Consider the following 21626-nt stretch of genomic DNA (forward strand, 5'->3'; position numbering starts at 1 on the left):
GGTTACACAACCACCTGTACCTAACTAGTCAGCAGGGTTACACAACCACCTGTACCTAACTAGCCAGCAGGACATACAGATTATACCACAAATCCATTTTGTCAAACTATCTGATTATTTGTCAGATTTATGTAAGTCACACCAGATAAAACAAGGCAATGAAGAAACAGATGTTTAAAACAGTGGTGTGGTCCTCACCTACACAGGCCCACTCCACACCACGGATCCAATCCTCATGCCCTTGCAAGGAGAGGACTTTCCTGAACTGTCAGAGACACAGGGAAAGAAGAAGGTCAGCATCAATGTCAATAAATATGTTTAAACATCGTTAACCCAACATATTAATGTATTCATGTTAACATGACCTTTATTTGTTGGCCCATATAGTCAGCTACTTGAGCTTACCTGTCCATTGCACTGTGCATACAAATGGATTCTGCAATCGTCGCCCCCGCAGGCAAGTATGGGAACTGCAATGAGTGTAGTGTGTTAGTCCTGCCACGCTTGCTGAAGTCAGACCGCATAATAACACATTTGCATGTGCCTCATGTTTTTAAGACAGATTGAGTGGAGGGGAGGAAGAGGGGGCGGACAAAGCATCAAAAGGAACAGGCATGTGAAAGGCAGTCGAGATGACATGCGGAACACTTCAAGATGATCTGAGGTGTGGAGGGTTCACTGCTGCTGCTTACCTCTGCTGCCTGGCAACCACGCTAGCGAGACATCCATCATAAACCCGCTCCCAAAGGATATGGTATGGGTGCACTCCGCTTCATAGAAAGAGGAAAAATAAATACAGAAAAATTAGCCTTAATGATAGGGCATACAAATTATGAAAAATCATTGGGTTCCATAAATCAACTGTTCCGAGATGATTTCATTAACTTATCCTAGAGAGGTGAGATGGCTAATAGCCAGGAGAGTTCCATTGATGCTAGCTGCAGAGACATTTGTCAAAGGGTGACATATTGAACTTCTCTCCTTTCCCCAGAAACCCAGGGGTCTTCCAGGTACTAGCTAGCACTAGCAACACATACTTGTAGCAGAGCTCCGGCTGGGCTACATCAGACAACATGCCTTGAGGACAGACCCAGCCAGTGTCCCAAATATCACCCTATTCCCTATATAGTGCACTACTTTTGACCGGGGCCCAAAACAATCTGGTCAAAGTAATGCACTCTGTAGGGAAAAAGAGTAGCATTTGGCTACACGGCCGTCTCCATGACTGTCACGTAACATCAGCGTTCGCTTCCCCCCACACCCACTAACACCCAGAGAGGGAAAAAACAACCAACGCTACAAAGGAAACAACATGTCGCCACCAGGGACAGATCTCAAATGAAAACAGCACTGATACTGAGATACATGGAAATGACTTTAACTTTGACCTGACAAGAAACTCACATCAAAATGAATAGGGCCTGATTTTTTATGAAATATCATCAAAGAAGAGGAAGATGATAGCAGCTAATTTACAGTAACCCCCCCCCCCCCCACACACTATTCTCTTCATCCTCCTTCCTCCTCTCCTCTCACAGAACTTATAAGGATGAGAAGAGAACAGTCCAGTGAATATAATGACATCCCAGCATCCCAAATGGCACCCTAGGGCTCTGGTCAAATGTAGTGCACTATATAGGGAACAGGGTACCATTTGGGACGCAAACAACAGAGTGATCCCGGGTCGTATTCACTAGACACCATGTCTTGTGCACTAATGAATACGACCCGGCACAATATCCTTGATACCAAACCATGTCCTGATACAATCCTGGTGTCATGATAGAGTGGAAACCACACCGGTAACAATAGATCAGTACAATATCAGACCTGATAAGTGATGACTCATTAAACGCTGTGATTCAAATGACCAGACTGTTCTGTCTGTGCTACCACAGCATAGCAGCAGATGTCAGGCTAGCTGGAAAATTCAGCACAGATTAACTCACAGATGTCTCTCTTGCTTCGTGGTGAAGTTTCCCCTAGGTACAGGTCTAGGATCATCTTTCCTCATCCAATCCTAACCTTATCCATTATTGGGGAACATGCATCTACATTGGTGATTGGGGAGAGGGGGATCAGTTAAGTTACATCACTGGGCCCAAGCTCCCTGCCATCCAGGAGTTGTGGACCAGGCGATGTCAGAAGAAGGCCTTAAAAATTGAGAACAGTGTATGGCTTGGGTGGCTGGAGTCCATGACAATTTTTAAGGCCTTCCTCTGACATCGCCTGGTACAGAAGTGGTACCAATTCGCCAAGTCTGGAACCAACAGGACCCTGAACAGCTTCTACCCCCAAGCCATAAGACTGATAAATACCGAACCAAATAGTTACCCAGACTACCTGCATTGACCCTTTATTTTTTTTTAACGCACTTGACTATGTACACACACTGGACTCTACCCCCACACACAACACTCGCACACATGCATACTCACGCCACACACACACTTTCACCACATACGCTACTGCTTATGGCGTGAGTATGCATGATACACTGCTGATACAGCTCAGTCTATTATGGATCCTGTTGCCTAGTCACTTCACCCCTATATATACGTATATAGCCACCTCATACCCCTGCACATCAACCCAGTACTGGTACTCCCTGTATTTAGCCATGTTATTTTTTACTCGTTATTGTTATTCACTGTGTATTTATTCCTCGTGTCACTATTTAAATGTTTGTAATATTTATCTTCAACTCTGCATTGTTGTAAAGGGACCTGTAAGTAAGCATTTCACTGTTAGTCTACACCTGTTGTTTACGAAGCATGTGACAAATAACATTTTTATTTTTAACTGACCCACGATCAGCGTCTAGGGGCAACTTCACCCTACACCACCTCACGTCGCTCTGTCTCAAATTTAAATGAGCTGACTTTTGGCTAACATTGTGGGTATTTGTAACCTAATCATGTTGAGACAGGGTACTTTTTTATTTATTTGTATCTTTAACTAGGCAAGTCAGTTAAGAACAAATTCTTATTTTCAATGACGGCCTACAGGAACAGGAGATGGAACAGTGGGTTAACTGCCTGTTCAGGGGCAGAACGACAGATTTGTACCGTGTCAGCTCGGGGGTTTGAACTCGCAACCTTCCGGTTACTAGTCAAGCCACTAGGCTACCCTGCCGCCCCATCAGCACTTGAGAGTACTACTGAGGTGGCCTATGAGCCCTGGTCAAAAGTAGTGCATTACATAGGTCCATGAGGTCCATGAGTCCAAAGGCCAACATCACATCACTGATCTGATTGCCTTACCTAATCTGACTGTCCTAAAGAGTTCCTTTTTTGTGTGACATGGAACACCATGTCACACAAAAAAACTAAGTAAAGTAGCCTTGCCTGAGTTAGTTTCCATCTCCTGTTCCTGTAGCGTGAGGCAACTTGATGTACAAGTACACCCGCTGGACAGGACACTTGTCTATCGCTGAGACAAAAAACGCTTCCCTTACCTTTACTCCCAGTGTAGAGCCATAGTTTTACAGTGGAGTCGGAGGCTGTGGAGGCGATGAGTAGCTTATTGTTGTCCAGGTGGATGGCATCCACAGCACACACTGGTCCAGTATGCCCAACACACTCAACATACTGTTTAAACTGGGGCAGGGGGCACAAACACAAAACATATGCCTTAGAAAGGACTAATATTAGTGAAACTATTGCTGTGTTTAGATAATGTATCAAATGTACACAGAAGTGTCAATACAGATCATTGACATATGGTTTGAGGACTATTCCTACTTCTAATGGCTTTAAAACACACCTTTCCATCTTGGGCCTCCCACACAATCATTAGACTGTCAGACCCTCCTGACACCAGGTGAGTTTCTCTACCTTTAACAGCCATCAGGGAAGAACAACCAATTGTCAGAAACAGTCTATCAAAGCATTGGATGAACATTATAAAGCACATTATCAGCATACCAAAGCATTGGATGAACATTATAAAGCACATTATCAGCATACCAAAGCATTGGATGAACATTATAAAGCACATTATCGGCATACCAAAGCAATGGATGAAGCATGCAGGTATCTCTACTCACCACAGTCCTCTCTGTGGACCCACTGGACTGTGTTCACCCTCCCGGTATGTCCATTGAGGACAGCAACAACACACTTCTCCTGAATAATGTTATGTAAAAGAGTACAGCTGACTGTCACAACAAAAACAACAACATAAGGACACCTAGCACAATACAAAATAAAGCTGATTAACGTGAACTGTCAAAAATGACGAGACTGATGATGTAGCTAGCTCATAGCTAGCCTATGCTGCCACTGCAACGACACGAATAATTCAAATTGTGAAAGAAATATATAACCTGTGGGTCATAGAGAGCGACAGAATTGCATGTTCCATATGCAATGAGCCCCCCACGACCCCATGAAAGAACATTTGGGGTTCGATTTGCACAACATGCGACATGACATGTTTCTATTATGGGAGCCGCCATCTTGTATGCTAGCCGGTAGAGTTACCGTAAATATGGGTATAAGCGCCGCACAAGATTATACGGAACGTTCCGCTCCCATTCGGCGATGGATAAAATGATCTGGAACTCACTCTGGACTAACTGTATATTTTTGTTTCGCTGAGGGGACAGACGCTACAGTATTACTGGCAAACATAACCCACGGTTTATCATGCAAATAAATGGTGTCTAAATGAGAGGGGACATTCTAGTTACTGAACTCTTCTGCTCATTATTCGGTATAATCCAGTAGGTGGTGCAATACACTCATTGAATAAAGTAATTGATATGATAACAAACTAATGGCAAGTTAAAATATTTAAATTGGGCTGGAGAAGGTATATAAATATATTATAGTGAATTCATTAAAAGTATTGTATTTGAAAAGGGATGGGCATACACACTACTACCAGAGATAATGACGTTGTGTAGCCTACCCTAGCTGGTTTGTGTATTTAATGTGTCACAAGTGAGCATTTAGGTTTTAAAAGTATTTGTGCTTTGTGTACTGGGTGGATTGAAATGTCCCCCATTTAAATTTTAAAACCATGGAATTAAACCAAAGCTAAGCTCACTAAATGCATTCCAACTCATGTTGCAATTACCATAGCATACCATGGGTTTTAAGTTTTAGAATTATTTATATAATTAAAGTTGTCAGGCTGACCCCGTTTGAAACACAGCTGTGTACTAGTGTTGTACCATGGGCTTAGAATAGTCCAAAATGACCTTGTGTGACGAAAGACACAAAATAGTTTGACCTGTCATTTCTGGTTGCTCAAGTCATAAACCACGGCAATGGGAAAGACATAACTGGACTGTTTCTCTGGGAATGGTCTGGGCTTTGGGAATAATTTAGTTACAATAGAAGCTATATTGGATGTTAACATTTACACTGTTATTAGGCCTACATTAAGATGTGGTTTAGCGCTGTGGATGAGGGTTGTAATTGCATTTAGCTTTGTTTCTGTGAAATACATAAGCCAGTGCTTTGAACACTGACAATGGAATTAATGTGACAAGAAGAGTGTTGCAGCCTTTTGTTCCATTATGTCATGTGTCTCCACCGTATCCTCTGTACTTTCAGCCTTGCTGATTTGCATGTCAGAAGATATAACATGCAAAGAAAGCAAGACGAATCCATCTTCAAACAGCCCAACATATACAGGGTCATGACAGAGCTGCCAGTGGCATATGATCACAGGCACACTGTATGAAAGGTTACTCTGTCAGTAGGCTACACACTGAAGTGATGTGGTTGACCTGAGCTGGTCTGTCCGTTCTGGGCTGGAAGGAACTGCTCCTCCAAACAAGGTATATAGCAAAGGTCTCAGACGACAGTTTTGTCAGAAGCAGTTTAAAAACCACCTATTGACTTGATCACAAGGAAGAAAATGTGTTGTCATCTCGGAACCCTCTGAGACGACATGATTCATGACAAATAAATCAAGAATAAGAGCCGATGGGCGAGAGAGAGAGAGAGAGAGAGAGAGAGAGAGAGAGAGAGAGAGAGAGAGAGAGAGAGAGAGAGAGAGAAGGCAGGCCCTGGAGGGTTGGTATTTGGACTCATAATTATCAACATTTCAGGAAAAAATGTCCCTTGTGGACCCTGGTCAAAAGTAGTGCACATTATAGGGAGTAGGGGGCCAATTTAGGATGCACACAAAGACACTCCAAGTGACTTATCTCAGTGAAAGCAACCTCTTGGGTGAGAAAACCACAACAGATGTCATCTCAGGGGTGGCTGAGAGAACTGAAGGGGTACGCAACACCATGAAAATCTATCTATCAAAGAGACTCACATTTTCTATTATCTCCCACTTCCTCCTTGACAAGACAATGCTCCTTACTAGCCTATACTGTATGTTCTGCAGTAGGCCCGTTCACTACACCGTAGTCTGGTCCACTTGGGCCAGATTGGATACTGGGACTATGATTCAATTGGAGTTATGCTGGATTTCAAAAGTGCCCCTATACAATAAAGTGGCAAAATACCTTTAGAGTAGAGTGGGATAAACACTTTCTCTGTCCAGGGGACACATTCCCAGGTTCCCAGGCTGTATCACATCCGGCTGTGATTGGGAGTCCCATAGGGTGGTGCACAATTGGCCCAGTGTCGCCCTGTTTGGCCGGAGTAGGCTATCATTGTAAATAAGAATTTGTTCTTAACTGACTTACCTAGTTAATTAAATACAGGTTAAATATAAAATAAAACCAAATATTTAAAAATCACCCTAAGAATCATACAACATCTACAATACAGTCTGCATCCCAAATGGCATCCTATTCTCTATATAGTACACTGGCCTCTGGCCAAAAGTAGTACAATACAAAGGAAATAGGGTGCAATTTGGGGCACAGCCAGTAACTCCCCCTGCTATTTCCCACAGCCACTAAGTATGGCACCAGCCATGCTGAAGGCTTTGTTGTGCCGGCTCTCTGATGTAAGCCACAGACACATTCTGCATCAGAAATTATCACTTTATTATCTCGCCCAGCACCGGACAGATTGGGGGAGCAGGTACAGCTAATCACTAAGGCCAGCAGAGGTCAAACCCGTGTCATTCACAAGGGAGACACAACCCCCCAAGTGTGTGTGTGTGTGTGTGTGTGTGTGTGTGTGTGTGTGTGTGTGTGTGTGTGTGTGTGTGTGTGTGTGTGTGTGTGTAATATTATCCCTACCTGCACACATCAGCTTGCAGAGCGGACAGACGGTCTGTAGTTTAGCGTGCAGGATAGAGAGAGAGGCTCGGAGAGTATTAATTAAGCTCCAAACAAAACACAGCAGCCAGATTACTATGTCACTTTCTGCAGCCTGCTTTTGTTTACAGGTAATTCAATGAGCCTAGCCCATAAGGGCCTCCCTCTGGCCTCCCTCTGGCAGACTGGGCAGCAGTGGCATGGGCATATTGGGAATATAGCACTGGCAGGCTGGGTGGCACAATCACCAGCTTGCACCTGTGGTCTCAAATGCCAGGGCAAGGGGGTTTAATAGTAGAGGTATGGGAATATTTCCGTCATTGCCCTTTCTGTAAGGAGCCACTCTCTGGAAGCAGAAAAACAACTTTGTTTCTATGGTTCATGGTTGTATCAGTGTCAATGCAGTGTCGTTACCCTAAAACCTACATACCTTTGGAGCAAAAAAGACATGCTACAGGAAATTATATATGAAAGCTGTTGTACATTTTTAGAACTTACATTCCATAACTCTTTTTCAGACAAGATATGACACCATTGCATTTTGCAGTGAAAACTACCACTCAAACTTAGTTCATGGATTATTTGAATAATCATATGCCTGCCCATGAACCCAATATTCCTGAGAAAATAGTTAAAAATCCTTAATCTGCATATCCTAGGAAACGTACTGACTATGCAGCTGATTCCACATTTCACTGTGCACAAAATCACCCTCCTTTCATGATCTTTACATTCAGCTCAGCAGTTCTGTTCCCAAGAGCCGCACAGCCAAGAAGAAAGATACAGACAGTGAAATAGCAGTCAGCGGTTCTGAAGAGCATAATAACTTCAGCGGCAGCTGTTAGTAAGACAATCACACAATGCCGACACATCTTGTATTTAACGGCTAATAGCAGTGCTTGATTTGTGATGAAAGAAGTGCAGAAGCTGTCGTTTTTACAAGTCCAGACTTGGACAGACTTGTAAAAAGACAGCTTCTTCACTTCTTTCATCCCAGATCAAGCACGGTCTATTATGGAATACAAAGGGAAGCACAGCCGTGAGCTGCCCAGTGACACGAGCCTACCGGATGAGCTAAATAACTATTATGCTCGCTTCGAGGCAAGCAACACTGAACAATGCGTGAGAGTACTAACTGTTCCGGACGACTGTGTGATCACACTCTCCGTAGCCGGTGTGAGTAAGACCTTTAAACAGGTCAACATTCAGAAGGTCGCAGGGCCAGACGGATTACCAGGACGTGTACACTGAGCATGCGCTGACCAACTGGCAAGTGTCTTCACTGACATTTTCAACCTGTCCAAGTCTGTAATACTAACATGTTTCAAGCAGACCACCATAGTCCCTGTGCCCAAGAACACCATGGTAACCTGCCCAAATGACTACCGACACGTAGCACTCAAGTCTGTAGCCATGAAGTACATTGAAAGGCATGGCTCACATCAACACCATCGTCCCAGAAACCCTAGACCCACTCCAATTTGCATACCGCCCCAACAGATCCACAGATGATGTAATCTCTATTGCACTCCACACTGCCCTTTCCCACCTGGACAAAAGGAGCACCTACGTGAGAATGCTATTCATTGACTACAGCTCAGCGTTCAACACCATAGTGCCCTCAAAGCTCATCACTAAGCTAAGGACCCTGGGACTTAACACCTCCTTCTGCAACTGGGTCCTGGAATTCCTGATGGGCCTCCCCCAAGTGGTAAGGGTAGGTAACAATACATCTGCCACGCTGATCCTCAACACAGGGGCCCCTCAGGGGTGCGTGCTCAGTCCCTTCCTGTACTCCCTTTTCACCCATGACTGTATGGCCAGGCACGACTCCAACACCATCATTAAGTTTGCTGACGAAACAACAGTGGTAGGCCCAATCACTGACAACGAGGAGACAGCCTATAGGGAGGAGGTCAGAGACCTGACAGTGTGGTGCCAGGGTAACAACCTCTACCTCCACGTTATCAAGACAAAGCAGATGATTGTGGAATACAGAAAAAGGAGGACCGAGTACGCCCCCATTCTCATCGACGGGGCTGTACTGGAGCAGGTTGAGAACTTCAAGTTCCTTGGTGTCCACATCACCAACAAACAATCATGGTCCAAACACACCAAGGCAGTCATGAAGAGGGCACGACAACACCTATTCCCCTCAGGAGACTGAAAAGATTTGCAATGGGTCCTCAGATCTTCAAAAAGTTCTACAGCTGCACCATCGAGATCATCCTGACCGGTTGCATCACTGCCTGGAATGGCAACTGCTCAGCCTCCGACCGCAAGGCACTACAGAGGGTAGTGCGTACGGCCCAGTACATCACTGGGGCCAAGCTTCCGGCCATCCAGGACCTCTATACCAGGCGGTGACAGAGGAAGGACCAAAAAATTGCTAAGGACTCCAGCCACCCTAGTTAGAGACCGCTCTTTCTGCTACCGCATTGCAATCTGTACAGGGGCGCCAAGTCTAGGTCAAAAAGGCTTCTTAACAGCTTCTACCCCCAAGCCGTAAGACTCTTGAACAGTTAATCAAATGGCTACCCGGACTATTTGCATTGTCCCCACCACCTTCTCTGTTTATTATCCATGCATAGTCACTTTACCTCTACCTACATGTACATATTACCTCAATTACCTCAACTAATCGGTGCCCCCGCACATTGACTCTGTACCGGTACCCTCTGTACCGGAACCCCCTGTTTATAACCTCACTACTGGTATTTTATTGTTACTCCTTAATTATTTGTTATTATTTCTATTTTTATGTGTTTTTCTTAAAACTGCATTGTTTAAGGATTTCACTGTAGGGTCTACTACACCTGTGGCGAATGTGACAAATAAAATTTGATTTGATTAGATTAGATTGTATTCACCGAAATTCACAAATGGTATGCTATAGAGACCTCTGCTAATTTTTTTCATATGCATTTTTCATTACACCCCACACACACAAAGTTGTCAACATGTGGTCAACCCTCCATCTGGAGAGCTCCTGGGTGTGCAGGCTTCTGATCCAGCCCTGAAACTCCCAAATCTGTTTATCAAAGTACTGTTGTGCAGCTGATGTTTAGGCTACAATGTGGTTTGACCAGGGCTTGAACAAAGGCCTGCACCCCCAGTAACTATGATGGAGGATGGTTGCCACCCTTGATATTACATTTTGCAACATTACAACCAAATACTTCTGTTTTTATCTAATTATTCCCTAATTCAATGAATCAGGAATCAAATAGACAAGGTAGGCTACTTCAAAGCAAGGTATCTTACTAGACATGTTTATATATAAGGCTCAAATATTATTGTTTCAGGGAAGATCTATGCACAAGTAATTTGTCAATTATTTTTTAACGTTGTTGCAATTACATGGCTACTGTTTAATGGAGTGGAATCACCATTTTTCACGGTGCAGATTTATGTAGTGCCGGTAGAAATAAGGCGACGACGAGATTAATGCTTAGTTAGGTATAGTTAACTATCGAGTTAACTGCTACAAGTTATGTTTTGAATTGGCGATCTACTTAGTCTGTCTGTCATTTTAGCCTACCTGCTGCTGAAATGTCGCACTGGCACTGGCACACAGGCAGCACACACAGACACGCACTGGCACACACGCAGCACACACAGACACGCACTGGCACACACGCAGCACACACACAGACACGCACTGGCACACACGCAGCACACACAGACACGCACTGGCACACACGCAGCACACACAGACACGCACTGGCACACACTGAAGGGTCATTCCGATGATGGCTGATATGTCGAGTTTTAAGTTATTGATAGGCTAATATTTAAGTGTGCCTTCATTAATTACATTAACAAAAATTATGGAAAACATTTCCATTCCTTTTCATGGCTGGTGATAGGCTACTTTGTTTTATATAGGAGCTGGTACTCAATTCCCCCAAAATGAAAAATGGACAGTGCGGATATGCTTAAACAAAAAAAAATGTTTCTCCGATAGTTTTTGTTGTTGTTGACAAACAAAAACAGAACAGTCAATTTGTCTGGGAGATTAAAAAAAAAAGCGAGATTAGAAAAAAAATACATTGAAATACAGTATGGCAATAAATGAAAAAGACTGCTCTGAATAACTAGTGTTCTATTCGTCTGGGAGGATGCCTCTTGGTAATGACAAAATGAATCAGCGAGTCAATGTAACAATGTTTGGCAATTTCCCTATTGCAGACCAACACAACTGTATACTCCGTAGAGGACAACTCTACATGGACTACATTGTAATTGCAGTGCTTCTGAACTTGTTAGCCTCCTGTTTTTGATCACTTGTAAATGTAGGAGATGTTGTTCTTGATAAATGTAAAGCATAAGATAACTCTGAACTTTATGATAACCCCTGAATTGTAGAATAGACTAATAAGCAAAAGCCCGGTACATCGTCAAAGTTTAACACACAATCCAGTGTTCAAGCATCCAGTCTCACTCTAATTCCATTCAGCGTAATGACATGGCCCAGGAGATTCTATGACGCTGATCTGAGAGCTGTGGTTGTTCTGCAACCTCTATATAAACATGTTGGGTAGAACCAATGCACTCCGAGATGTGGTTGTTCTGCATCCTCTATATAAACATGTTGGGTAGAACCAAAGCACTACGAGATGTGGTTGTTCTGTATCCACTATATAAACATGATGGTTAGTAGGGAGTTAATAAGATTTGAAGATATTATGGTTTAGGCAAAAATCAGTAGGAGGGTTCAGGGGCATTCTCCCCCAGCATAAAAAATGGAATTTCAACAGTTAAATGCATGAATTTAGTGCACTTTGAGATAAACATTGCGTGATTAGACATTTTTCAGGTAACTTTCACCTTCCACAGCAGTATTCAATTACAGTAGCTATTATGGGTCTCTCTACTCTGGAACACTACACTGTGATGCAGTCACTACCATAAGTCTCACAAAATTTAGACTGACTTTACAACCAAAATTATCCTATTTACACTTTGTGGTCAATTTTGACAGTATAATAAATGTTTCCGCTTCATATCGATGCTACATAGGCTGTTTTCTAAACGTGAAGTTGTTTTTTTAGGGGAAGTTGCTCTTTTAAAGTTACTGTATACTGACACGACCAGGGCAACTGAAATGTGAAGAAAAAGTCAAGTGTCCAAATATCAGCGCAACACAACTCCAAACATAACATATAAAAAGCTGCATAGCCCCTTGGTTATATGACTGTAAAGAGACATGAGCCAAAAAAAAAGAATGAAATAATAAGACCTCTATGATACACTTTATTTCATCAGTTCTATCAGCTAATGCAAGCTTTTTGGATTAAATAACATTTGAGGACACATAACTTAAGTGCCTATGCATTTTCAATGTTGTGTTCACATACAACCTAACCACAAAGCTGGCCATCTTTTCCCCTCTATTTCTGTCTTTCCTTCAATTCTAAGTTCAAGTTTGTTTATTTGTCATATACACGTGATAAACAGGGAGTACTCAGTGCAATGAAACGCTTACTTGTAGGTTAACCTCTCGACAATGCAACAACAATGGAAAAAGGAAGTAGCTAAGTGAATAAAAAGAGTAATACAAATAAAATATCAATTTAATAATTTCAACAATTTAATAATACATATTTTTGTTTTAAATTGCCTACATGGAAATAACAGACATGAGCCTAGTTAGCTACCACCAACTTGTGGAATGGAATAGGGTATAAGACTTCTATGACTCCTTTAATTGAGTCAGTTCTACCACAACAATGCTAATTGTAAACAGGGTTCAGCTTCATTCCACAGGTGGGCACTGTGACCCTGTCAGAAAATACAGTATGTGCTTCAGTCAGAAAAACGTTAGCCAGCCAGTAGCTACCAAAGTGGCTAGCCAGCCAAGCTAAATTGAACCTTTATTTAACTAGGCAAGAAAGTTAAGAACAAATTCTTATTTACAATGACGGCCTACCGGGGAACAGTGGGTTAACTGCCTTGTTCAGTTGGCAGAACGACAGATTTTTACCTTGTCAGCTCGGGGATTCGATCCAGCAGCCTTTCATTTACTGGCCCAACGCCACTAGGCTACTTGCCACCCAAACTAAAGAAACAAAACCCCAAAAATACACTCGCTTGAAATAAACATTTTTCTTAATATCATGACTTACTGTATATCAGCATCCTTAGCTTTCCTATTCACTAAATATACTGTTAATTAAATAATTGACACCCCAATAGCTTTAGGGTGCTGAGCGCTAACTCTAGCTTATTAGCATAAGCCAACCCTTATGCCGAGGGAGACTAGCTAGTTAGCTGCCACCAACCCTTAAACTGAGTGAGACTAGCTAGTCTACCATCAACCCTTATGCTGAGGGAGGCTAGCTAGTTAGCTACCACCAACCCTTATGCTGAGGGAGACTAGCTAGTTAGCTACCACCAACCCTTATGCTGAGGGAGGCTAGCTAGTTAGCTACCACCAACCCTTATGCTGAGGGAGACTAGCTAGTTAGCTACCACCAACCCTTATGCTGAGGGAGACTAGCTAGTTAGCTACCACTAACCCTTATGCTGAGGGAGAGTAGCTAGTTATCTACCACCAACCCTTATGCTGAGGGAGACTAGCTAGTTAGCTACCACCAATCCTGCACAAACCTCTGGCTTAAGGCGTCCATGTTACCGATGTGAAATGGCTAGCTAGTTAGCGGTGGTGCGCACTAATAGCGTTTCAATCGGTGACGTCACTCGCTCTGAGGCCTTGAAGTAGTTGTTCCCCTTGCTCTGCAAGGGCCGCGGCTTCTGTGGAGCGATGGGTAATGATGCTTCGTGTGTGACTGTTGTTGATGTGTGCAGAGGGTCCCTGGTTCGAGCCCAGGTAGGGGTGAGGAGAGGGACGGAAGCTATACTGTTACATCCGCATGCTTCCCAAAAAGGTTTGGAACAGTTTGCGCATATATTATGACGACATTTTGTGACTTCATTGTTTGTTTTGGTCTGTTCGAGGCTGTTCGTGCACACAAAATAAATGTCTTGAGGCAAGCCATAAAATAAACAAAAAAATGTAATGTAATACTATTATATAAATGTAATACTGCATAGCGCAAGTGATGTGTGGTTACGTAAACTCATATTAAAGTGAGTTGTAAAAAACAAACAAAAGGAGCTCAGGTCTACTGACGACACTGGTGGGTAGAAGCAAAGAGCGCAGTGTGTATGGCATCGTGCGGGGGAGTGGTTCGCTGATGTCAATGTTGTGACCAGAGTGCCCCTTGGTGGAGGTGGTGTTATGGTATGGGCAAGCATACGTTTCGGACAACAAGCACAATTGCATTTGAATGCACAGAGATACCATGAGGCCCATGGTTGTGCCATCACCTGATGTTTCAGCCTGACAATGCACTGCCCCATGTGTCGCAAGGAACTGTACACAATTCCTGGAAGTTGAAAATGTCCCAGTTTTTCCCATGGTCTGCATACTCACCTGAAATGTAAACCCATTCAGTATGTTTGGGATGCTCTGGATCAACGTGCACAACCACATGTTCCAGTTCCCGCCAATATACAGCAACATCGCACAGCCATTGAAGAGGAGTGGGACAACATTCCACTGGCCACAATCAACAGCCTGATCAACTCTATGCACTGCATTGAGGCAAATGGTGGTCACACCAGATACTGACTTGTTTTCTGATCCATGCCTCTACCTTTTGTTTTAGGTACCTGTGACCAACAGATGCATATCTGTATTCCCAGTCATGTGAAATCCATAGATTAGGGCCTAATTTATTTATATTGACTGATTTCCTATATAATCTGTAACTCAGTAAAATCAGAGAAATGTTTGCATGTTGTGTTTATATTTTTGTTCAGTGTAGAAATACTTTCCATGCTGTCCAAGAGTCATGGAATATATAATCACATAGTGGTTTTTGTTATCCATGTCAATGGATAACTATGCCATAACGAAACACTGTTAGGGTAGGCTATAGGCTATGAGGAAAATATACCACTTTTGTACGAGTTTAAGACAAACTGAAATTATTTATGTAAATTAGAGGGTAAAACTGCCCCACGTCCTCAGTGTGCTCTCTCATGTGTCAGTCAGTTCCTGTCCATACGGCTATAGTCCTGGATAGCAAACCCACTCTCTAGTTGCTGCAGTCCCCTTTCGGTCTGCCGTAGTTGAGTAGCCTAACTACAAGGACATTAGCGGACGCACGGAACACAACACGAGTGGATTACAACGGCATGTTTTTTTTTAGAGGGGCAGTCAGTCGATCGTGTAACTAGAGGAAGAAATCCTAAAGATTTAGACATTGCCCAAATTTATTGAAACGTTACGCCAGGTAGCGGTAACTCAATAGTGAATCGTGCAATAAAGAGGTCGGCGGGAATGGCTTCATCTCCTTGCGGCAGTGGGAACTTTGATTCCGGACTGGAAATCAAAACTCGTTCTGTGGAACAAACACTTGTCCCATTGGTCTCGCAGGTGAGTTTTTGCGCGAGAACGAGCTACTTCAAACTTTGTTGTTAATACTATAAAAGGACGAATTGTAATGTTTAATTTACCAGGCTACGCTATTGTCGATTGAAGGAGAGATTGCATTGCTCTCCAGTTGTCGGTTTTAAAACCAGCCTATTCAGACATGGAAGTTTGGTAGAGCCGGTTGAATTAGCCTATATTGATACAACTGCGTTTATGTTGTTGAAATGGTTTGAAATCTGATAGCAAAATATTAAACTCAAGCCGTAAAGTGTTGCAGTTAAACAGTTCAAATGTGTCTAATTTCAGTCCTTAGCTGTCAAAAGTTTCAAAACTGATTTCGTTGCATGGGGACCAACTACGGAAAGAATGTGTGGACACAAGGAAGTTTCAAAAGGTAACCTTCCAAAAAGAGGAAACAATGTATCACTTGCCCTGAATGGTGTTTTTGAAACGGTTTCACTTAAATTGGGCCTACATTTGATTACAGTGTAGTTAGCCTTCGTTGCAGTTAGTTGTAGTTTATCAAATGGTCTGTAAACATTTCTCCCTGCATATCCTAACTTTTCTAATTAGTGCACAGGAGGACTGACCCAAACATCTAAAAAGTTACAATTATTCTCTGAACTGAAAACGTTACTTTTCTCCACCTATTGGAACAATGCTAAGAGCCGATGCACATGTAGGATTGTACAGAAAGTTACTCTGAATATCATGGAAATAGTTTTTCCCATTGAGCTGACTTCCAGAACAGTGTTGACCCCACCCACTAATTACTAGTAGGCTAATTTGACACATGTTTTGGTTTTCAATCAACGTCTCTAATTTTTGCCATACCTACCATTCTCTGAAGTCTCAGATAATTCAGTGTTCATCAGGTAAACAAAAAGCACCTGCTCTTCTGCAGGTTAAAAGCATATGGTCTAGGACTGCTCAGCCGGTTCTTAGACTATTGTAGTTCTCTAGAGAAAGCTATAAGCAAATTATGTCTACATTTCTCAGATTACACAAAGAGTAATATCCCCATTTGAAGAATAGGATTTGTCCAGATCAGATCAATAACATAATCAGATTCTCTGAAATAGCTTGTTTCAATGTAAAACTAGCCTGTTATTCCCTGTTGTGACCTCTGGGCTGATTTCCAATTCTAGCTAGTCACATGGTCAGCTTGCAATGGGGGGAATGAGAGAGGGGGAGAGATAATAGATACCACCTCAACAGATCCATAGATGACAAAATCTCAATTGCACTCCACACCCACACCCAAGTCGGAAGTTTACATACACTTAGGTTGGAGTAATTTAAAACTAGTTTTTCAACCACTCCACAAATTTCTTGATAACAAACTATAGTTTTGGCAAGTCCGTTAGGACATCTACTTTGTGCATGACACAAGTCATTTTTACAACAATTGTTTACAGACAGATTATTTCACTTATAATTCACTTTATCAAAATTCTAGTGGGTCAGAAGTTTACATGCACTAAGTTGACTGTGTCTTTAAACAGCTTGGAAAATTTCAGAAAATGTCATGTCTTTAGAAGCTTCTGATAGGCTAATTGACATCATTTTAGTCAATTGGAGGTGTACCTGTGGATGTATTTCGAGGCCTACCTTCAAACCCAGTGCCTCTTTGACGCAGCCGTCACACCACTCAGGAAGGAGATGCGCTCTGTCTCCTAGAACGTACTTTGGTGCGAAAAGTGCAAATCAATCTCAGAACAGCAGCAAAGGACCTTGTGAAGATGCTGGCGGTAACGAGTATAAAAGTATTGTCATGATGTTGGCCTGGGGGATAGGTTTATGACAGTCATAAATATCTCATCCCCCCTTTTTCCTCTCTACCCTACTGAGGTTACATTTGCAAAACCCTTGGTTAACATAGAGATTCTGGGAACATCAGTAGATGGGGGGGGGGGGGGGGGGGGTACTATATGCGGTGGTACTTAATGAATATGATGTCAGTTTGGTTGTCATCTGAGACATTCTCATCAATGATAAGATGACATAAACTCTACAGTGGAAAGTCTACACATCAGAGTTATCTGATTCACATGAAATTGTTGTTTAATTTAAATGTTTGAATAAGACATTGTAAACTTTTTCCCAACTAACCTAGATGAAGCAACTTCGCAGGTTAATTAAAGTTTAATTCCCAAATAGCCTATACAGGTCTGATTTATCATTAAATTGATCAATCACTAAAATGTGTTTTTTGCAAAACCATTCAGTAATCCAGTACTGACAAAAGCCCCGCCCCAGCGGGAATCCCATGTGGTTTTGGCCTTAGAGAGAAGTGCCACAGTGTTGAATGTTCCCAACATTTGATCTACTGTTTACACTTATGATATCCAATCAATGGAGATTGTACTGATTATCGTCTCATTCAATTTCATAAGTTAAATTGTTGAACATCACTTAATGTTCTTCCAATCAAATGAGACACTTTTAAACTTCTCATATTAACCTACATGAAGCAACTTCTCAGGTTAATTAAAGTTGAATACCCAGATAGCCTACCCAGGTAGGATTAATCATTGGCATTGATTAATTCATTCAATTTGCTTCTGCAAATTCATTCACGTCCAACTTCCACATTATTGGTACAGTACGGATAGTTCGTCAACATCTATAAATAGATTAAACTTGTCTTTGCAGCTTCCAATGAATTCCAAATCCATACTTTGAAAACAAAAAATAGGAACATTTTTCCTCTAAATTTTTCTAATAATGTGCAAGCTATCAAAGGAAGTGGTCACCACTCCTCCGCTAATTAGTGAACCTCCACCCATAAAAGGATTGATCTCTGACCTCAGCAGCGATACCAACCCTAATTATGCCATTAGAGAAAAAACAGCCGAAATTGCGAACGCTCTCCAAAATCAACCATCAAACACAAGATTTGTGATGGTTCTCCCCACTGATGTATCGCCATAAAAATGTGGCATCGGTCCAATACCACAGTGCACAGATGAAGCACGTGCCAGACATGGCTAACATGAGGGGACAGGTGGAGAGAACTGAGCAACTATTGACAAAAGCAGGAAATGAAAACATTCTGCCAGTCGAGGAACTGCGTTTGAAATCTGAACAATTAAAAGTAATTGCAAATACTTATGACGATGAACGAGCAGAAACTCTTCAACAAAATCGTCGTCTCAGGAACAACTCGATTTAGCCAAAACTAAATACGATGTTGTCCACTCCAAACTAGATAACTCAACAGATTTATCTACAAACAGGAGCGCACAATTTGATAACATGCAGGCAGTTTAGTTGAACGTTACTCAGAGTAACACGGTTCTACTCAAAATTCTGCAGACCAAAGAAAATCAATTGATGAACACAATGACTAAGTTGGATGACAAATCAGCAGAACTCATTGAAGTCGCTGACCAAATGAATGATGAGAGAACTCGGGTGATGAAGATGGAAATCCTGATTTCTAAGCAAGCGGAAGAAATCTCATCACTGAATCTCTCGCTTCGTACTCAAGACCTCTATCTGCGAACCATGACAGATAAGTTTGAGACCGAAAGGAGCAAGTGCGACACTCACGTGTCCAAAATCAGTACTCTAAGCGCTCAAGTGGACTCTGCAATGCAGCAGAATACCACCCGTAGGTACCATCTGGAGGAAGTCCAGAATGGTCACGCTCTACAGCGTGACTGTCCATCCAAGCAACCGGAGCCCTGTACTCAAAGGAGTGAAGATGATTGGTTTCAGACATTGCCTCCATCATGTGTCCCTCAGTCTTCTCCTCTCAGCCATTCGGCACTAAGTAATATGGCGCCTCTTGGCCAACAAAGCCAAAGCTTGGCTTCTCCTCTTGGCCTTTCGGCCCCACTTTCCCCACAGGATGAAGCGAACCCTCTCCGCCCGCTTGACGCGGAATACCTTGACAAACTCTTCAAGAATTTCCCCACCTTTGACCCCGTTCCAGGTCAGCCAAACGATACTGAGACGTTCTTAGCTGACATAGAGGACGTGTTGGATGGCTACCCGAACGCTACGGGTTCTGACAGGGTTTACCTGTTGAAGCGAACGTTGAATAGACACGTGACGAGGTTCATTCGTCTACAACAGCAACACGTGCTAAATGACTATGCTAAACTTGCCACAGCTTTGAAATTAGAATTCAGTGGTTCTGCGACTCGCAAACACGATAGCTCACTGGCTAACACGGTCAAACAAGCTCAGAATGAACACCCACAAGCTTACTATCATAGGCTTCGTTCAGCTTACTTTGGCCTACTCACTGAAACAGGCATGGAAGACCTGTTACCGTTTAAACATGTTCCTGTCGAACCTGTATCCCACCTTCATTACCTACTTGGGCCCTGCAGCCCACATAGGCAAGCCAATCTTACAACTCAGAGAGCTTGCAAGCACAGCTTTTGAGGCATCAAAAGTTTGCAATGCTAAGAGCCCTGACCACTCGGTTTTGAAGTTTGACCAGGAGCACTCACTCCAGTTAGAGGGTGCGTTAACAGGTATTGGAGCGTTGAGAGATGACGCACAAGAACAGTTTCTACCACGAAACCATGATTCCAATGACCTCCGCGGTCGAAATCCAAACGACTACTGCTACAATCGATCTGTTCACTACGTTCCTGCACCCAACCCACACAGTGTCAGAGCACAAGTGTAACAAAGGGTTGAAGGAAGATCAAAACGTAGACCAATGTTCTCCAGAAGTTCCACTACGTGAAGAACTAAAGAGAGAACAGTAGTGGAGCGGGTATTAAGTTTTAAGTTCCTCGGCGTACACATCACAGACAAACTGAATTGGTCCACTCACACAGACAGCATCGTGAAGAAGGCGCGGCAGCGCCTCTTCAACCTCAGGAGGCTGAAGAAATTTGGCTTGTCACCAAAAGCACTCACAAACTTCTACAGATGCACAATCGAGAGCATCTTGTCGGGCTGTATCACCGCCTGGTACGGCAACTGCTCCGCCCACAACCGTAAGGCTCTCCAGAGGGTAGTGAGGTCTGCACAACGCATCACCGGGGGCAAACTACATGCACTCCAGGACACCTACACCACCCGATGTCACAGGAAGGCCATAAAGATCATCAAGGACAACAACCACCCGAGCCACTGCCTGTTCACCCCCGCTATCATCCATAAGGCGAGTTCAGTATAGGTGCATCAAAGCTGGGACCGAGAGACTGAAAAACAGCTTCTATCTCAAGGCCATCAGACTGTTAAACAGCCACCACTAACATTGAGTGGCTGCTGCCAACACACTGACTCAACTCCAGCCACTTTAATAATGGGAATTGATGTAAAATATATCACTAGCCACTTTAAACAATGCTACTTAATATAATGTTTACATACCCTACATTATTTATCTCCTATGTATACGTATATACTGTACTCTATATCATCTACTGCATCTTTATGTAATACATGTATCACTAGCCACTTTAACTATGCCACTTTGTTTACATACTCATCTCATATGTATATACTGCACTCAATACCATCTACTGTATCTTGCCTATGCCGCTGTGTACCATCACTCATTCATATATCTTTATGTACATATTCTTTATCCCTTTACACGTGTGTATAAGGTAGTAGTTTTGGAATTGTTAGCTAGATTACTCATTGGTTATTACTGCATTGTCGGAACTAGAAGCACAAGCATTTCAAATACAATTTGATTTGATTTGAGAAATTTTGAGAAAAGCGCAAAAGATAAGTCACAAGGACTAGACGGGGAATTAAAAGGCACCAGGTCCTCAGGAATTAACACCCATAGCAAGGAAGTTAAAGTTCAAATCTCTCCCGCTCTCACTCGACACCCTATCCAGGGCCCACTTGATCAATAAACAAGCCCACGGGCATTGTCTATAGACTCGGATACAAAGGTTGCGAAGAAGAAGGTCAAACACTTAGTTAAAGCCAAGCCCACTCAAAATCTGAAAAGTCGATCTGCTTCCACCTTGAACAGAATTGCCACATCACGTCGTTGCGAACGACCAATCCACTAAACAC

The 21626-nt window shown here is 42.8% G+C and overlaps 2 protein-coding genes across 2 annotated transcripts in view; one reads left to right on the forward strand and one right to left on the reverse strand.

Moving 5' to 3' along the window:
• The window catches only part of LOC139373797 (elongator complex protein 2-like), a 64670-nt gene extending 60207 nt beyond the window's left edge, over positions 1 to 4463 (reverse strand). The window contains exons 1-7 of the mRNA XM_071114800.1: positions 4328 to 4463; positions 4049 to 4127; positions 3766 to 3836; positions 3458 to 3599; positions 693 to 770; positions 406 to 470; positions 199 to 265 (exon numbers count right to left, since the gene is read on the reverse strand). Coding sequence (XP_070970901.1) covers positions 199 to 265; positions 406 to 470; positions 693 to 770; positions 3458 to 3599; positions 3766 to 3836; positions 4049 to 4127; positions 4328 to 4459 — 634 coding nt within the window. The 5' untranslated portion in view covers positions 4460 to 4463. The remainder of the gene's footprint in view (positions 1 to 198; positions 266 to 405; positions 471 to 692; positions 771 to 3457; positions 3600 to 3765; positions 3837 to 4048; positions 4128 to 4327) is intronic.
• Positions 4464 to 15277: 10814 nt separating this feature from the next.
• LOC139373798 (alpha-catulin-like) overlaps positions 15278 to 21626 on the forward strand; it is a 99194-nt gene continuing 92845 nt past the window's right edge. Inside the window, exon 1 of the mRNA XM_071114801.1 lies at positions 15278 to 15623. Within this exon, the coding sequence (XP_070970902.1) occupies positions 15528 to 15623 (96 nt within the window). The 5' untranslated portion in view covers positions 15278 to 15527. The remainder of the gene's footprint in view (positions 15624 to 21626) is intronic.

Source organism: Oncorhynchus clarkii, chromosome 18 (assembly GCF_045791955.1).
Source record: "Oncorhynchus clarkii lewisi isolate Uvic-CL-2024 chromosome 18, UVic_Ocla_1.0, whole genome shotgun sequence".
Lineage (NCBI taxonomy): Eukaryota > Metazoa > Chordata > Actinopteri > Salmoniformes > Salmonidae > Oncorhynchus > Oncorhynchus clarkii.